Source organism: Montipora foliosa, chromosome 4 (assembly GCF_036669935.1).
Source record: "Montipora foliosa isolate CH-2021 chromosome 4, ASM3666993v2, whole genome shotgun sequence".
In the NCBI taxonomy this organism is placed as follows: Eukaryota; Metazoa; Cnidaria; class Anthozoa; order Scleractinia; family Acroporidae; genus Montipora; species Montipora foliosa.
The window spans coordinates 17389807-17407043 of NC_090872.1; the positions used below are offsets into that span (position 1 = coordinate 17389807).

A 17237-nucleotide genomic window follows, 5' to 3' on the forward strand; every position below is an offset into this window, starting at 1 on the left:
GTTGGTTAGAGCGTCGCACCTGTATCGCGAGGTCACGGGTTCAAATCCCGTTGAAGTCCTGAATTTTTCAGGCTTCTCTACGCAATTGCTAAAATTGCGTCCATAACTGCGAGGATCATAGCTTTACTTGAGCGTGTATATTCGCAGTTATGTGAGCAAATACGGAAATCGTTACACAGTTTTAATTTGTTGGATACGCAATTACTAATTGGACAGTCACCTACCTCGGTAGTTTCCGGTCTTAACTGTTTAATTTCGTTTACTTTGTTAATTGTCGCTAATAACATACAGTAAGTAGGGCGCCCTTACTGCCTGAGGTGTCGCAGCCGCACAGCACCAGGTCTTTGGCTACGCCTTATGTCCACCACACAGACTTGCACTTTACGGCTTAAACTGTATCGAAACTTTGTTCACTTGTGGATGAGACACTTCACGCATCATATCATAAGGTCACTTTTGTCGTTTAGCAATTCAGTCAAGACCAGTACCCAGGGTGTGGCCGAGGCGTGCACTACCTCATCGTGGAGCCCGTCGGGAGTGAGGGGTGCTTGTATAGCGACTGTAAAATTTAATGTACTCCTGCTATCTCCACCTCCTGCCATGGCGAACCGACCCCAGTGGAGGGGGCGTTTGAGATTGGTTTGAGGGAGCTCAAAAAAGTGAAGGAAAAATTATTATGCTTTTTGACGCCTCTTAACTTTGTTTTTACAGAAAAAGGAACGGAATATCTTGAGGTAGAACCTGATTCTAATGTTATCAAAAATGTTGGAGAAAATGTTACTCTTCGCTGTAAAGCTAAAGCAGGAACTGTCGAAAGTTTTCCATCTTGGTATATCGGAGGCCAGCTTATTGGGAAGGACTTGATCAACCGCATGTTTGTTAGAAATGGGATTCCACCGAATTCCGTCAGTGAACTGCACATTTTAAACGCACGGCTTGGTCACAGTGGTCTATACGTATGTTCCGCTAAAAAGATCGACGGAACCTTGGCTGTAAAGTTTGTTAACTTGACTATTAAGGGTAGGTAGGTTATTGTTACTCTCTATTTAAGTGTCTAATCTTCTAGCGCTGGAGCACTAATTCAGGGGGACATTTGAAATTGAAATTAACAAATTGACGCCAATGAAGTCAAATGTTGGTTTTTGAGGAGGGGGAAAACCGGAGTACCCGGAGAAAAACCTCTCGATGCAGAGAAGAGAACCAACAAACTCAACCCACATATCACACCGAGTCTGGGAATCGAACCCGGGCCAATTGGTGGACGAGTGCTCTCACCACTGTGCCATCTCTGCACCCTGTCTTGTCAAGCCGGTGTTTTCGTGACTGGCTGCCGTGTGAATGTCTACATCATAAGCCTCTTTGAAATTATGATGATGATGGTGATGATGAAGACGTCACCAACGTTCCTAATGTTGAGGATAGTGTGATAAGTGCCTTTGTCCAGAAATTCCCGTAATAAACCTTTTCGATATATTAAAATTCAGCTTGAAAGCGAGGTTTAGAGGACAAAGACAAAGGAAAGTGGATGATATGCAAATATTTTTCACATTCATTCCATCGTGTTTCTATTGTTTTTGTCCTCACTACCTCACTATCAAGCTGAATAGTTGATATTTCGAAAATGGTTTATTAGATGCACGAGGATTTCAGTAAGCGTCACAAAGTGTCCCCTTTCAGCTCATCAGCACTCGTGTCACGGAATACAGACCGTAGTAATTGACGTCACAAAGTGTCCCCTAAATGCTTCTGCATTTACGTTGACCTAAAAACAACGCTGATTTCAGTATCCTTTCCAACACATCTAGCAAACAACCGCAAACCGTTGTTATGGATTTTTTTGCTCTATGATCGTCGTTTGCTTTTAAGCCTTTGTATTAATTTATACTTGAATTGAGGTAATGCTTTGAATTAAATCATACATGTGATCCTTGCGAAATGATTGATGGCTTTTGCAACTCTCTGTGGAGATCTGCATTGCGTCTATGCGTCAATTATTCACGACGGATCTGAGGGAATGGGGGCAAAAATCACTCACCATCGAGCTTGACAAAAATCAAGTCAACATTAACGTTGTGTTAACGTTTCCTGGTATGCTTTATTTCAGAGCTTTCGAAACCAACCGTGTTGATCAGTTCTAATGTCACCATCAATAAGGGACAAAGTGCTAAACTAAGCTGCAATGTTACTGGGAATCCGACCCCACACGTTACTTGGTTCAGAAATAAAGAAAAAATCAACATAAGTGGAAGCGTCAAAGAATGTAAACTGCATCATCGAAGTGGGTTTTACAAAATTGCGCTTGAAGCGGAGTTCAAAGGTGATGAATGGCAAACAAGTCTATTAGTTTGTTTCGCATCCCACTCAGATAACACTGGTGCTTATAAATGTAAAGCGACAAACAGTCAGGGAAATTCATCAGATGTGACTTATTTAGATGTTTTGGGTGAGTAAAGACGCAAAGCGTCTCTTGTTGTTTTACTTTGAGTAATTTTACTCTGCCGCTCAGCTCCCGACAAAGCGCACCGGTGGCTCAGTTGGTTGAGCATCGGGCTATTATGCGGGAGGTCGGGAGTTCGACTCCGGCCGGACCAACACTCAGGGTCTTGAAATAACTGAGGAGAACGTGCTGCCTTTGTAATTACATCTGCAAATGGTTAGACTTTCAAGTCTTCTCGGGTAAGGACTGTAAACCGGAGGTCCCGTCTCATAACCCTTTTTGGAAATTAAATAGTATGGGACGTTAAAGAACCCACTCACTATTCGATAAGAGTAGGGGACGTAGTCCCCGGTGTTGTGGTCTGACCTTATCTGGACGGAGGCATCTTTCACTTCCTAAATTAAAATTGTAAACTGTGTAATAAGCAGTCTGGCTAAAGTCCCCCGAAACACATTGTAAATTAGTCCTGAAAATCCCCGAGGGGAGAGACTAATAGCTTCACTCACACTCACTCACACACTCACTCGGTTGTTTCATGTAAAGGTGTAATATTGTAGTGCGTGCGATTCGATTAGCTCTGACAAAGGGCAAATTAAAGCTAATGGCACATGCACAATGCATAATGGCGTCTATGAAACGCAATCACTTGTCGTTTATCTCGATGGTCTCCCATCCAGATACCAACCCCTCCCGACAGGAATTAACTTCCGTGAACTTTTGTCGTAGATGAGCCGACTGAATCGAGCTGTTGGTTAGTACAGGGAATTTGGTGATTCGCAAGTCTTCCTTGTGTATAGTAGTGCACTTTAGTCACACGAAAAGTAGAACTAATAACCACAGTAATTCGCGCTTTAACTTGCTGTTAAAAGAACTGAGTTTAATTGAATTCGGAAATGATCCGGCACATACTCGATGCCAATGTTACTCGATTCCCTTTTATTTTCTTCAATCTTTGTGGGTTTCGTATTTTACTACTAACCACATGTCCTCTCAGGGGACTATTTACGTTGTATCGTTTCCTCAGAAACGATACATAGTTAATTTGACCATAAGTTACCTTATAAATCAAACACTTATGATTCAGAGTCTACTCAAGGGCGAAGTATATAATTTCAGTCAGTCACGTGGTCACAGTACTCGGCACTTATGAAAGCCGTCTCAAGAACTGAGTGCATGCTCGTGCCCAAACATTTTAATTTTTTTCTTTCTTTTCGCGAGTGGGGTCCAGATGGTAATCCACGTTTTGCCGGTACCTTCCCTGCTGAGACCTATTAAGCATACTTGAATATCTCCCTTCCGTTCAGCAGCATTTCTACCATTTAGGTAACCTAGTTTAGAACTTCTTTAAGCTGCTGTCTTCATTGAATTGATCATTTAACATGTAGCTTGTGAGCATGCGCATTTGTTTGGGTATGGGTTCGTATGGGTTAGTATCGCGATCTTCTTAGGGCCGATTTACACGGTACGACTTTGTCGCATGCGACAACGGCTTACGACAAGCCCACGACATGATTTACGATTGTTGTGTACGTCAGAAATAATGTCGTAGCATTTTAAAACATGTTTTAAAACGCTGCGACAATCGTAAGTCATGTCGTAGGCCTGTCGTGAGCTTGTCGCATGCGACAAAATCGTATCGTGTAAATCGGCCCTTATAGTTTTGCCTATGCGCGAGCCGTCATTATTTCGTGGTATTGCCGTCTCACTTTTGCGGCCTGTGATTGGTTCTAATGTTGAAATTGACGTCGTTGCACTGAATTGGGTTGCTGACGTAAGGAAACAAATACGTTTCGCAGGTAGAAAGAATTGAAATTTCGATCAGGCGCGGGTTGATTAGTCTACAGTTTTATTTATCCTTGTAAATGATGGATCTCCCAACTAGCCGTCAATATAATGTGGTATTGCCGTCTCAAAATCGCAATTTGTTTTTAGTATTTTCGCACTGATGAGATGCTCCTCGCCCCATTCTTCTCGCGCTAGATACCCCAAACAAGTGAGTTTGTTCGCAGGCTATTTAACTGGAGAGTATAACGTCGTATTCACAGTTCATAAATGAGTTCTCATTACGTCACGTTGGCTAATTTAGTGCACCTTGTTCAATAAAGTTACAGTACCGAAACAATCATACTCATCGTGGAAGGGAAATCCATTTTAAAAATACGAACAATAAGTGATTTTCTTTTGTTTCAGTAAATACGAGATGATTTGATTCTCGGCGAAAAGCGACGTGACTCCAAGTGCCATTCTTAATTTATTCTTGAAGTATGAGAGAAAACAGAATTTCATATTTGAAGACTTCGCTCATAAACTCGCTTTTAAAACGAGGGTGATGGAAAACATCGGAAGCTGGTGACGCGATCTGAGGCTCTATTTAGGCGGGTGGCCTGGAAAATAAGTCTGTATCTTGAGCCGCTCGATATGCAAGGTTATGACGAGTTTTGATCTGGAACAGGAAGAACAAAAAGTTTCAACACTCTCTCGAGGGAAAAAAAACTACTGTGAAGGGCTGTACAAGTTGCAGCGCTTTGGGACTGTCATGGGCTCAATTCTATTTTAAAGTTCTTTTTCGGTTTATGGTGATCATTCGGTAGAAATTATAAGGAACTTTTTCACCCTAATTGTCATATTTCTGTTTACAGAGGAACCCATTCCCGACATAACGACAGTTGACTTAAATTCGAACGAAACAATGCTAACTTGTATAGCGACTGGAAATCCAGCCCCGTCAGTGTTGTGGCAGAAGAAAGATGAAAACGAAACTTTTGTCCCTGTGCCAGGAAAACGTGGAATCTGGGTATCAAGCCCAAGCACTATATATGTCTCTCGGGACGCGGACGAAATTTATAGATGCGTGGCAAAGAACAAGTTGGGAGAGAACTTCAAAACTACTCAAGTACAGTCCAGTGAGTTTCTTGTGGTAATGTTAAGAGCCAAGACTAATTGTGTAACTTCGCACAGCTTTCTGCTGGTACTTACTTATGCATGTAAGGTTGACAGCTATAGTATACTTTCTGTAATAATAATCGAACCCGGGCCACATTGGTGGGAGGTGAGTGCACTCACCACTGGGCCATGTTTGTTCCTTGGATTGAAAATTAGCATTTAAATCTACTCAGATTGGTCGGCCTGTCACAAGATTTTAAAGGATTACATTCTCACTTGTTAATAGGTTACTAATTCAGTATGGACTAATCGTTTGTGAAAGTGATGGATGTGATTTGTTCTTTCTTAAAGTAGATCCTGTTCTTGATGAAGCCATTGGTAGAACGAATAACGTCGATAAATCTTCAAAGGCACCTATGATCGGGATGCTAGTATTTGGCGGACTGATGTTCTTGTTGGTTCTCGTCGTCGTAGCAATTCTTTATCAAAGGAAGAAAAGATATGGAGGCTTTTTCATCCTTACGCTTCCTCCCCCACCCGATTACATCAAGAACTTGGATCCAGAGCGTTCCCTTCTGGAGCAGACCCATAAGCTACCTTATGATCCCCAGTGGGAATTCCCAAGGGAACGCCTTCAGATGGGTATGTAATGATCACGAGTGACCCTCGTGGTCAGTGATATTTGTGGCCTACAGACCAGCCCCAGTCGTTCGAAGGGTGGATAGCGCTATCCACTGGATAAATCACTATCCACTGGATAACTCAATTGGGTTTGCTATTGTTTATCCGCTGGGTAGTGGGTTATCCGGTGGTTAGCGTTATCCACCTTTTGAGCAACCGAGGCCACTTCTTGAAGCATTCAGTTATTCACCCAATTCTTTGATTTGTACTGTCGTCACAGCATTTGCTTTAATTGATAGAATAGGAAACAATTGTAAAATGTGAGACTGAAAGTTTCGTCGGGAAAAATATGGCCCGCTACATGAAATAAAACTCTTGGAGATTTTTAGCTTTTACTTCGTGTAACAAACACTCGTGACAAATAAACCTGCGATCAGGTATTCTTTTCTTTAGGGAGGACGCGAAAAGAACGCCTGATCGCAGGTTAGTGAGAAATTGACTGAATTAACAAATCCAAAAAAGGACAGTCATTGTCGCCTTTTTGGAACGTCCCAAGAACTTTTCGGGACCGAAAAAACATCCCGGCTTGTTTTAAAAAACTGCTGTTCTGACAGGCTTTCAAGACCATGAAAAGGAAAATAACTAGAAAATCCTTCGAGAGGATTCTATTACTTTTATGGACAGCCGGAATTCTAAGAAAAAAAGGGTTAGGGTTGATTTTCAGCGTTTGCATTTTCTTTCTCAGTAAAGCCTTTGGGGTCAGGAGCCTTCGGCCAGGTATTCCTAGCGCAGGCAACTGGAATAATTGCGTTTGATCCTCGTGGCAGCACAAAGCGGAAAGGAACTCGCAGAAGATCGAGATTTGGATCAACAAGTCGGCCATATTACAACGACAAAAGAGTGACTTCGGTTGCAGTTAAAAGTCTTAAAGGTATGCAATGTCTTACAGTCTTATCAAAAATACCTTCTGATCTAGTGATAAATTCACTCTTCCCTTCCTCTATAATTTTTACGGCTTATTTTTCCTGGATATACCTTTTTCACCTCCTGATTAATTTACCCTTTCAGTAAGGTAAGTGTTCAATGTCACTTTTAATGTTCATCGTCATACTTAGTTCCATCATTGAACTCTCGGGAAGTGCCTCGCGAGGGGTTTTGAAATTTATAGTGTTGAAAGTTTTGGTTTTGCATCGCTGTGGTCATTGATTTCTTAAGAATCTCGCGCCACTTTTTCAACGAACGAGAAGCTACATGTAGTTGCCGTGTCCATATTTCCTCGCTTTCAGGAAGGTGCACTGAGTTGTTCATCCCTCTGTTTTCAACATCTGCGATTGCTAAGAGAAATTTAGTCAGCGAGCAGAACCACCAACTTGACGTTAAGTACTGTCTACTAATTGTCAAGGCCGCGCGAAGTTCAAGTTGCGCATGTTGCTCATGCTTGTATGCTTTTGTCATTCGTGAAAACCGAACCTTGCTTTTACTTTGTTTGTCCGGCACTCGATGTTAAAAGAGGCTCTTGCAGATATATGTCCTTTTCAAATCTTTGGGTTCCTCTTTCTAAAGCCTTTTCGTCTTTGCTTTTATTCGCAGATGGTGCATCGGAAGCCGAATACAAAGACTTGTTATCAGAACTAAAGATTTTAATCCACATTGGTGAACACAAGAACATCGTAAACTTGCTTGGGGCATGCACGAAAGGTAGGGTAGGAAAAGAGTTTCTCTGAATGATCACGCAAACCTCACTATCGGAGTTAAGCATGGTGCTCATCATGTTCTGACATTGAACTATTTTGTTGTTGCCACTCATGTTGGAAATTCATTTGATGCCCATTATTTAGCTTGTGTTCATTTGATCGAACCAATATTTTGTAGGTATGGAACGAGACCTTTGGATTATAATCGAATACTGTAGCCATGGTAACCTCCTGGAATTTTTGCGCAAGCGCAGAGATATATTCGAGGCCACATGGACGACACCCACCGAACATGCTGACGTTACATTTACGACAATCGATTTATACATTTCTGCACTGCAAGTTGCTCGGGCAATGGAGTTTTTAACTACAAGAAGGGTACGCCAGTTTTGCTTAATTTTTTTTTTCTATCCCCAGGTAAAACGTCACTGAGAAATTTTGAAAGCCAGACAGTTACAATTTTAGTTTCATTTTGTTTGTTTATGTACTGTAATACGTTTTCGCGCATAAATTCTGTTGCAACAATTTTGGACTCAAAAGCCTGTTGATAGAGATAATAGGACTAATTCGGCAGTTGATCGAAAATGGCTCTATAACTTTAAAATTTTGAAGAATCTTAATTCATCGGCACGTAAAAACAATAAATTCGGGATCGTTCACCCTGTCTTTCCTGTTTATATTTTCTTTTCATAGGATGTTATCGAGACGGTGAAAGGTAGTTTTAACTTTAATTTTTGTTTTAGTGTGTTCATCGCGATCTCGCCGCTAGAAATGTGTTAGTTGACGAAAACTACGTTCTGAAGGTGGCAGACTTTGGCCTGGCCAGAGACATTTACAAGGACGAGCATTATGTCAAGACAACAGCGGTAAGAATTGTAACTGTTTGTCCCTTTTCGATGAAAGGTTTTGCTCAATTCCAAAGTTATCATTTTTCCTATCCTTTTTTCACCCGTCTCACCCCAGGGTCTTCTTCCTGTAAAGTGGATGGCTATTGAGGCGTTGGTTGATCGCATCTATACCCACAAGAGCGACGTGTGAGTAGTCTTTTCGTCCCAACGTCTTTGTAGGGTTACAGTTTTTTTATCATTCAAGGGGTAAGGTATAGATGAGCTGTTTAATCAGGGGCTAAGGCATTTGATAAATTTATGTTAGAGGAGCTCACGGTATGTTAGATCATTTTGTAATGTGGTCAAAACGATCTGATTCCAAACTAAAAAGGAGGAGGCGGAAGTTTTCCTTCCCTTCCATCAGGAGCCTAATAGCAACAAATTTTTTCTTACCGGTACCTCTTCATTCCTAGCAAATACAAAAGAAAAGGATTTCAAAAATTTCGGTTTTCAGTGAAGCAACTAATAAGCTGAAAATGCGTGGGAATAAAATACCATTAGAACTTGATGATTGCATTCAGTATTATAATTTAACGGCGCAGCAACATTTTTTTGTAGCAACGAAAAAGACAAAGAAAAGTTGTGTGAAGAATTATTTTAACTATCAGAAGTATAGTAAAAATTGCAAGAGGTTGCCGCGCGTTAAACATATTGTTATTCCATTTCTGTTGTCCTTGTTACAGATGGTCATTTGGGGTTCTGTTGTGGGAACTTTTCACACTTGGTAAGGTGTTTGCATGAAGCTGCATTTCTGCGTTATTAGGTCATTCTCAGTTGACGGAGGAATTATATTTAAAAATTTTTGTTCCTATTTGTTCAGGGGGAAATCCGTACCCAGGCCTCCCGGCCAATGAGGTGTATCAATATTTGATGGAGGGACAGCGAATGGATAATCCCCTGAATTGCCCGGATGAAATGTAAGAGGCTTCCATTGCCTTCTAGATAGAGTAACCAATAACAACACATTATTGCCCCATATATAAGTAGGTAAAATGTACCGTATATATTTATAATTTATAAGAATGAAAGTAGCATCGTATTTAAGGGGTGCTGGCATGTGGACTAACCACAGTCCCTTTTTTGTTAGGTAATGTTTAAAAAACGAGCAGCAGTGTTTTGTTAGGACATAAAACTGATACACGTGACGTTTTATTATAGACTGTTAGGCTCATGAATTATGAATTATTAATATTTTTGAAGGGGAATTAGGAAGCTGGTGCCCAAGTCTAAACAAAAATGTCACAAGAAATCTTACGGCAAGGCATTTACGAGCTATTTCACCGTCGCAGAGCAGAAAAGTTATCGACAAATAATATTTATCAAGTGAAGCTATGATCCTCGCAGTTATGAACGCAATTTCAACAATTGCGTGGAGAAGCCTGAAAAATTCAAGACTTCAACGGGGTTTGAACCCGTGACCTCGCGATACCGGTGCGACGCTCCAACCAACTCAGCTGTGATGAGAGCCGCAATCACAGTCATAAGTCGTTGGAACACCCACCCCCTTTCCCCGGTGCAATGTAATTGGATAGCGCAATGCACCCAAACTAACTGTTCAGTGCGTTTTAGTGGTGGTGGTGGTGGTGGTGGTGGTCAACTTTATTTATACACGCTAGCCCCGTCAACTTAAGCTGGTTTCCACAAGGGGCGTGTGAATAAAAATTACATTATAAAAATTAATATCATACTACACTAGTTTATAATCTACAAAAATATTTCTATATAATACATTAAGTAATCTGAAAATTTACAATAAAAATTTAGGTCATTAAAATAGGGTGTGAGTGGCAATTTCAGCCTTAAACAACATTGAAAGGTGGGAGAGGGAGGGATGCATGATTAATTCCGTTAGTGTACCAACAATGTGCAACTGATTATGGTCTCAACGTCAGTGGCTTCATAGCTCAGTTGGTTAGAGCGTCGCACCGGTATCGTCAGGTCACGGGTTCAAACCCCGTTAAGTCCTGAATTTTTCGGGCTCCTCTGGGCAATTGCTAAACTTACATTCATAACTGCGAGGCATTCTCGTCACCAGAGCCTCGGATGTTATGTCTGCGTATGACCCAAGGCTCTGGGAAACTCTATGAAGGAGAACATGCGCCGTAGGGTTTTTATAACCAAAAATTGGCTATAGAACGTTTTCACTCACGTGAGCAGTATCCATATTGTATTACTGAAACAAAGGAAAGTATTTGCATAAAAATAGAGTTCAATTCCCGGAGGATTAGTTTGGTAAACCATCATGGCCACCATCCTTTGTCTTGGAACACCAACATGGCTGCCGTGACGTCATGTGAAAACGCTCTATTTGAACCTTACGGTTCTTGCTCACTCTTCAAGCTAACATGAATGCACCAATCAGAGACGCTTTTCATTGCTCATTACCAAAAACCAATGAGAAGACACTTTGTTTTAGGGTTCCCCGGAGCTCTTCTCTCTCTCAGTCATGCTCAAAAGAGAAGAGCTCTGGTATCGAAATTGAACTGCGAGGATTATAGCTTCACTTGATTTCACATAAATGATTCATTCCATATATCATTTCGTTAATTAAATAATATTTAGAATGAAGGAAGATGTTGACTGTACATTTCCTATTATAAATTTCCCAATTGTCAAATTAATAATTTAAAATGCAAGGCATTGTCCCTACAGTGAGGACAGACGGGCGAGCATTTTCCCAACGTAAAAGAAGCTCTCGGCTATTATACGAAAAATTATGGTAATTTTTCGTATACTACGCGCTCTGAATGGTTAAAGCCGCCTGCTTTTTGAGGGTACAGATGCACGGCTGACGCGACTCGTAGAATTTGGAAAATAAGGAGGAGGATGAGGAAATTAAGAATTTTTTTTATTGCAAAACAAATGAAAAAACCTCGCCTGTGATGTAAAGGAAGCAGGAAGCAGATAGAGCACGAAAGAAGTGTTAGACAAACACGAGACATAGTCGGGTGTTTTCCCTACTTCTTTATTTGTTATTTAATTAGGGATAAGGAAGGGGGGGGGGGGGGAAGGGGGAGAAAATAGGAGTCCCCACAAGATCTTTACATTCTTCTCCTCCCACTTCCATGTCAACCTTTTCTCCCACGCGGTGGTAGCAAAGGGCAAAAACAGGAAAAATGGTGTTGCTTCACCACTAGGTATGAGGGTTAATAATTGACTGTTATTTCAACTGAATGAGATTTTTAAGCGGAAATTTTGGAAAGGAAGTCTAGTGTATGCGGTGTTTTGCTGCAGGTATGAGATCATGTGTCATTGTTGGCAGCACAGTGCAGATGACAGACCTTCATTCTCGAATCTTGTGGCTCGAATTGATAAACTCCTGGATGACAAAACAAATGAGGTAATGATTTAGTAGCACCGACCTTTAACTTGTTTAGGGGTAAAAACAAATAGAAGTAATGTGTTAAAAGAATGAACGTTCATCTGCATCGAAATCCCCGCCTGTGTTTCCGGGAGATAAGTGTAGTTACTCGTTGAGGGATTATTCCACCTTTGAAAGACCGAAATGTATCCTTTCCCTCAGTACAAAAGAACTTCGTTGTATATATTAGGAAAGCTGTGGTTTCCTTGTTATCCACAAACTAAATGTGCCCGAGTGGGGTCCGAAAGATTTCTTGGTTTACATGTAAAAATGGGAAAGTATTACCACTTGATAAATAACTTACCAATATTCCATGAATGCAGAATGACAGGTGAATACGACGTAATAAATAGCCAATTATTGGTAAATCAAATTCATTTTTTTGTATATTTTATTTGTCAACGAACTACGGCTTGAAATAAATGTATGCTTGAAGTGCGGGTTATAGAGGAAATTGAGACAAGTGATCGTCGCACTTCACTGGACAATTTTTTTGTAAACACCTTAAAATTTCAGGAACATGTACATTTATTTACTTAATCGAGACCTTTCACGGGAACGCATGAGCCCAACAAATTCGAACCTGCTCCCCAATCTCGTTCCCAGGGTTCTCTCCGAGGTTGCCTGCTCTCATCTTGCTGGTAGAGCATTGCACTAGCATTGCAGAGGCCATTTGGTTGAATCCCGTTTAAATCACCTGAATTTTTCAAGTGTCTATAAGAGACTGAGTTGCTTAAATTGTGCAGACGATCACTTCTCTCAGTTTCGAAGCACGGCTTCCCGTTGAAATGTCGTTTTTAAGCAAAGCTATATTTGCCGCATATAATTTCATTTTATCATATAACCAACTAAAAGTAAACTTAAGGTCAAACTTATGTACAGAGGTTTTAACCAATATATAACAAGGGAATCCTTGGCAAAACTAGAAATGCATTTTGCAAGGGTGGGAATTTAATGAACTAACAACCCTTTACCGCTTTGTTTCTTAAAGGGAACCTCCACTGAAACAACAAAATAACTTTAAACCACAGAATATAATGTTAACAATTAAAATTGTTGATACTTTTTCCAATGGAAGCGTTTGTATCCGAAATAAGTGAATTTCAAAAACGGTCGTTTTGGTTTTCAAATTTCCTGGGCGCCGCCATCATCAATAATTGTGACGTGTCGTGGTTGCTCTTTTGTATTTACACAAAGAACTTTTGTTTTAAAACAATAGGGCAACCATGACACGTCACAATTATTCAAGATGGTGGCACCCGGGAAATTTGAAAACCAAAACAAAGGTTTCTGAACATTTATTTATTTCGGATACAAACGCTCCCAGTGCAAAAGCGTTCGAACAATTTTGATTTTAAGCATTATGTTAACTATTTTAAAGTTATATTCCTATTTGAGTGGAGGTTCCCAGGTGACCATGCTTAGTGTATCCCTGTTCCCTGGCCAAAGAGTTACCCTTGTTGTCTTATTGTTATAGACTGGGGAAGGATACCTTGATCTGGAACAAGCGGAAGATACACCTGACCTACAAGAACCAACATTTGAAGATGAATATCTTGATCCCGAAGTTAGACTGCTTCCATCACCTGGTAGCCCCGGCTCGGAAGACAGAATGAACTATCCCCTCCCTCCCCTCCCTACTGAGGAAATTGAATTGGAAACCTTTGATAACTTTCCTGATTCTAAAACTGAAGAAATACAGAAATTCCTTCTTTTGGATTCACCGAAGCAAAGACGAACTGATCGCATAGATAGCGAGTTGGAAAAAGTTCGTAAAGACACACTTGAGAGGGAGAAGTCCAAAGAGAGCCTGGGGCAATGTGTCAGCGAGAAAGAACAACTTCGCTCTGATGATGAAGATAGAGACATCTGTGAAAGGAATTCTGGTGTTTTTGAGTTTCGGCCGGCTACGCACAATCTCGAAGTCCCACCACAAGAGACCGATTACTACGGCGAACAGCGGCCTCCTTCTGAAAACGAGGTTAATTTTAAAGCAGGAAGCGGTTTCCGAGGAAGACAGCCGTCAAATAGATACGTGAATTCTTAATTACAACAACGTATCTGAGAGCCGACAACCTGTTTTTATTAAAGTATTTGGTAACTTAATTGATAGATAGTGACCGGATATTTTAAGTAGAAAAAGGCAAACTTTCAAAAGTGATTTCCGAGAATATTTGTTCTCAAGATTGTACTACTATGTTTACCTGAATAATAAATGAGATTATTTGGTGGTTTTAACATAGAAACTGTTGCTGAAGTAAACGTTTCAATCACTCTCCTTGATGGCAAATGAGAGCAATAAGGAAAGAAAGATGTGGAACAGTGGAGGTTTGCCCGTATTTATTGTAAATATGTTTTAGCAAAATGCGCTCAGGCGGGAAAGATCGCTTTATTGTAATCCGTTATTCAAATGAATTTGAGAAAAGCTGGCTTAGACGTTGAAATTGCTGTCGTCCGATAAGAACTCGCAAAATGCTTTGTTATTGTGTAAGGCATAGATTTATGTCAGACTACGGCCGTCTTTGCATCAGTGATTTCTTTTAAAACCTGAAGGCAACGGCTATTGGCCTTGCAGTTGTTGTTCGTTATTTACAGGAATGTCTAGTTATGACGAATTCGAATTGTTTTTACAATGCAAATTGTTTATAGAAATAGAAAAATCTTCCGTGAAACCTTTGGCTTTCCTTCTCATTCCCACTCTCTCTCTTTGAGCAACGGAAAGAGAGACCCTGGGAACTAAATTAATCGGACCATCATTCCTTTTCCAAATGTTTTAACGGGCATCATAAGTTTAAGCTACAAAGAACAGTTTCTAATTTACTTTCGTTTGAGAAACGCAGTACTGAACTTTCTCACAGAGGTGCGGCATGGAAATGCCTATTGCCGCACAGATGAAACAGTTTCATATTGATTGTACTCCTCTGTGGTCTTTACTTTCTTCCTCTCGTAAAAGATACGAATTCTTAAGATTAAGAGATTCTGTTAGGCTGATTCCAGGCAACTCAGTCTACCAGCAGGATTACAGCGTTATGATAGATTATTACTAAAATCTTAAACGATAATTGCTTCTATACCATTTGTTGATTAATATCTGTTAATGAAGGATTTAGTAATTAATGGAAATCCTCAATCCAAAGAATAAACGAGATGAAATGTTTTATTGTGTGCGCTTTTTTGTTCAATCAACGGACGTTTTCTTAGGATGGGCTGACAAACTAGTGATGATCATAACATTAATAAACTTTGAAACCCAAATTTTCTTTGTTTTTACAGAACGTTTTCTTTGAACTATCGTGATATTTTCCAGATATCCCGTTCAAATCTCACGAAACCCTTATCGTCCTTATCATTTTCTTATCTCCTTTTCTTTTTATTGAGGCATTTATTAGCCTGCGAGCAAGCTCTCCGTTGGGGTCTCGCGCGAGATTCTCGGGCGCAAGCGGTGGATCGCGTGCGGATTGCGAAGCGAGCCGCGAGAGGTTTGGGGGGCCCCAAAAAAATTTTGGAAATCAAACCTACAAAACCATCTCAAAGTAGGTTTCTCTCGGGCCACTGTTGAAAGTGTACTGCTTTATGGCACTGAATGCTGGACGATGACTGGGAAGATGAGGAATAGATTGGATGGTACGTACACAAGAATGCTCAGAGCAGTTCTTGGAGTTTCCTTGGAAGGAGCATAAAACCAACAAAGAACTGTACGGCAACCTTCCTAAGATAACAGATACATTAAAGATCAGGAGACTGCGCTTTATAGGACACTGTTGGAGAAGAAAGGATGAGGTGGTAAGTGAACTACTACTCTGGGAGCCAAAGCATGGCGCAAGAAAGAGAGGAAGAGCAGCAACAATTAACATATGTAGACCAGCTGCGAAATGATACTGGTTTGAGCATTGCTGAACTGAAGAGCACCATCGGAAACCGGAAGGAATGTGATGAAGCTAGTTAATGGAGTTCGAGTTCGCTCGAAATAAGCAAGCAAGCAAGCAAGCAAATGGTGGCTAAGTAATTATTCTTTTGTCTTTATGCTAATCATCCTCACTAACCTCGTTAGCACGAACAAAATTCAAAAGAATTTTGGTAGGTACTTCATATATGATAATTATTATGTACCGTACTTCTTTTGGCAGTTTAATGTACCCAGTTGTCTTTCTACTCTGTTAGACGGATGCAAAGTCACCTTGATACTCTGTTACCCTGCAACCTTATCAGACTATTACCTGTTACCCCGGTATCTCGTTACCTCGTTACCCCGTTACCCTGTAGCTACCCTATTACCCTGTTGCCTGTTACCCTGTTACTTTGTTACCGTGTTACCATGTCACCTCGTTACCCCGTTACCTTGTTGACCCGTTACCATGTTACCTTGTTACCCTGTTACCCGTTTCCCTGTAACCCTGTTGTTATGTTACCATGTCACCTCGTTACCCCGTTACCTTGTTACCCCGTTACCATGTTACCTTGTTACCCTGTTACCCGTTACCCTGTAACCCTGTTGTTATGTTACCCCGTTACCCTGTTACCATGTTACCTTGTTACCCTGTTACCTGTTACCTCGTTACCCTGTTACCCCGTTACCCTGTTACCTGTTACCTGTTACCCGTTACCCTGTTACCTTGTTACCTGTTACATTGTTACCATGTCACCTCGTTACCCCGTTATCTTGTTACCTGTTACCTGTTACATTATTACCACGTCACCTGTTACCTTGTTTCCATTTTACCGTTACCCTATTACCCTGTTACTTTGATACTCTGTTACCTGTTACCCCGGACCCCGTTACCCTGTTACCCTGTTGTTATGTTACCCGTTACCCTGTTACCGTGTTACCGTGTTACCTGTTACCTTGTTACCCTGTTACCTGTTACCCCGTTACCATGTTACCTTGTTACCTTGTTACCTGTTACCTGTTACATTAATACCATGTCACCTGTTACCTTGTTACCCTGTTTTCTTCTGGCACCTGTTACCTTGTTACCCTGTTATCTTCTTACTTTGTTACCCGTTACCCTGTTACTTTGATACTCTGTTACCTGTTACCCCGTTACCCCGTTACCCATTTGTTATGTTACCCCGCTACCCTGTTACCGTGTTGCCTGTTACCTGTTACATTGTTACCATGTCACCTGTTACCTTCTTACACTGTTACCCGTTCCCCCGTTACCTTGTTACCTGTTACCTGTTACCATGTTACCTGTTACCTTGTTACCCTGTTACCTTGTCACCGTGTTACCCGTTACCTTGTTACCCTGTTATCATGTTACCTTGGTACCTGTTACCTGTTACTTGTTACTTGTTACTTGTTTTCGTGTTACTCTGTTACCCCGTTACCTTGTTACCCCATTACCTTGTTACCT

At 40.9% G+C, this 17237-nt stretch overlaps 1 protein-coding gene and 1 non-coding gene across 4 annotated transcripts in view; both read left to right on the top strand.

Annotated features, from left to right (window-relative positions):
* Trnat-ugu (transfer RNA threonine (anticodon UGU)) overlaps positions 1-59 on the top strand; it is a 73-nt gene extending 14 nt beyond the window's left edge. Inside the window, exon 1 of the tRNA in view lies at positions 1-59. This exon is cut by the window's left edge and continues 14 nt beyond it. This is a non-coding gene — a tRNA (tRNA-Thr).
* The window catches only part of LOC138000071 (uncharacterized), a 38511-nt gene extending 23470 nt beyond the window's left edge, over positions 1-15041 (top strand). For 2 of the 3 annotated variants that reach the window (XM_068846220.1, XM_068846222.1), the window contains exons 11-23: positions 712-1020; positions 2105-2443; positions 5077-5340; positions 5675-5962; positions 6687-6872; positions 7532-7639; positions 7814-8013; positions 8379-8501; positions 8599-8669; positions 9206-9246; positions 9343-9439; positions 11757-11862; positions 13361-15041. In XM_068846220.1, the coding sequence (XP_068702321.1) occupies positions 712-1020; positions 2105-2443; positions 5077-5340; positions 5675-5962; positions 6687-6872; positions 7532-7639; positions 7814-8013; positions 8379-8501; positions 8599-8669; positions 9206-9246; positions 9343-9439; positions 11757-11862; positions 13361-13930 (2702 nt within the window). In that variant the 3' untranslated portion in view covers positions 13931-15041. Of the gene's footprint in view, positions 1-711; positions 1021-2104; positions 2444-5076; positions 5341-5671; positions 5963-6686; positions 6873-7531; positions 7640-7813; positions 8014-8378; positions 8502-8598; positions 8670-9205; positions 9247-9342; positions 9440-11756; positions 11863-13360 lie in introns of all 3 variants that reach the window. The other variant, XM_068846219.1, reaches the window with a different exon arrangement.
* Positions 15042-17237: the final 2196 nt, after the last annotated feature.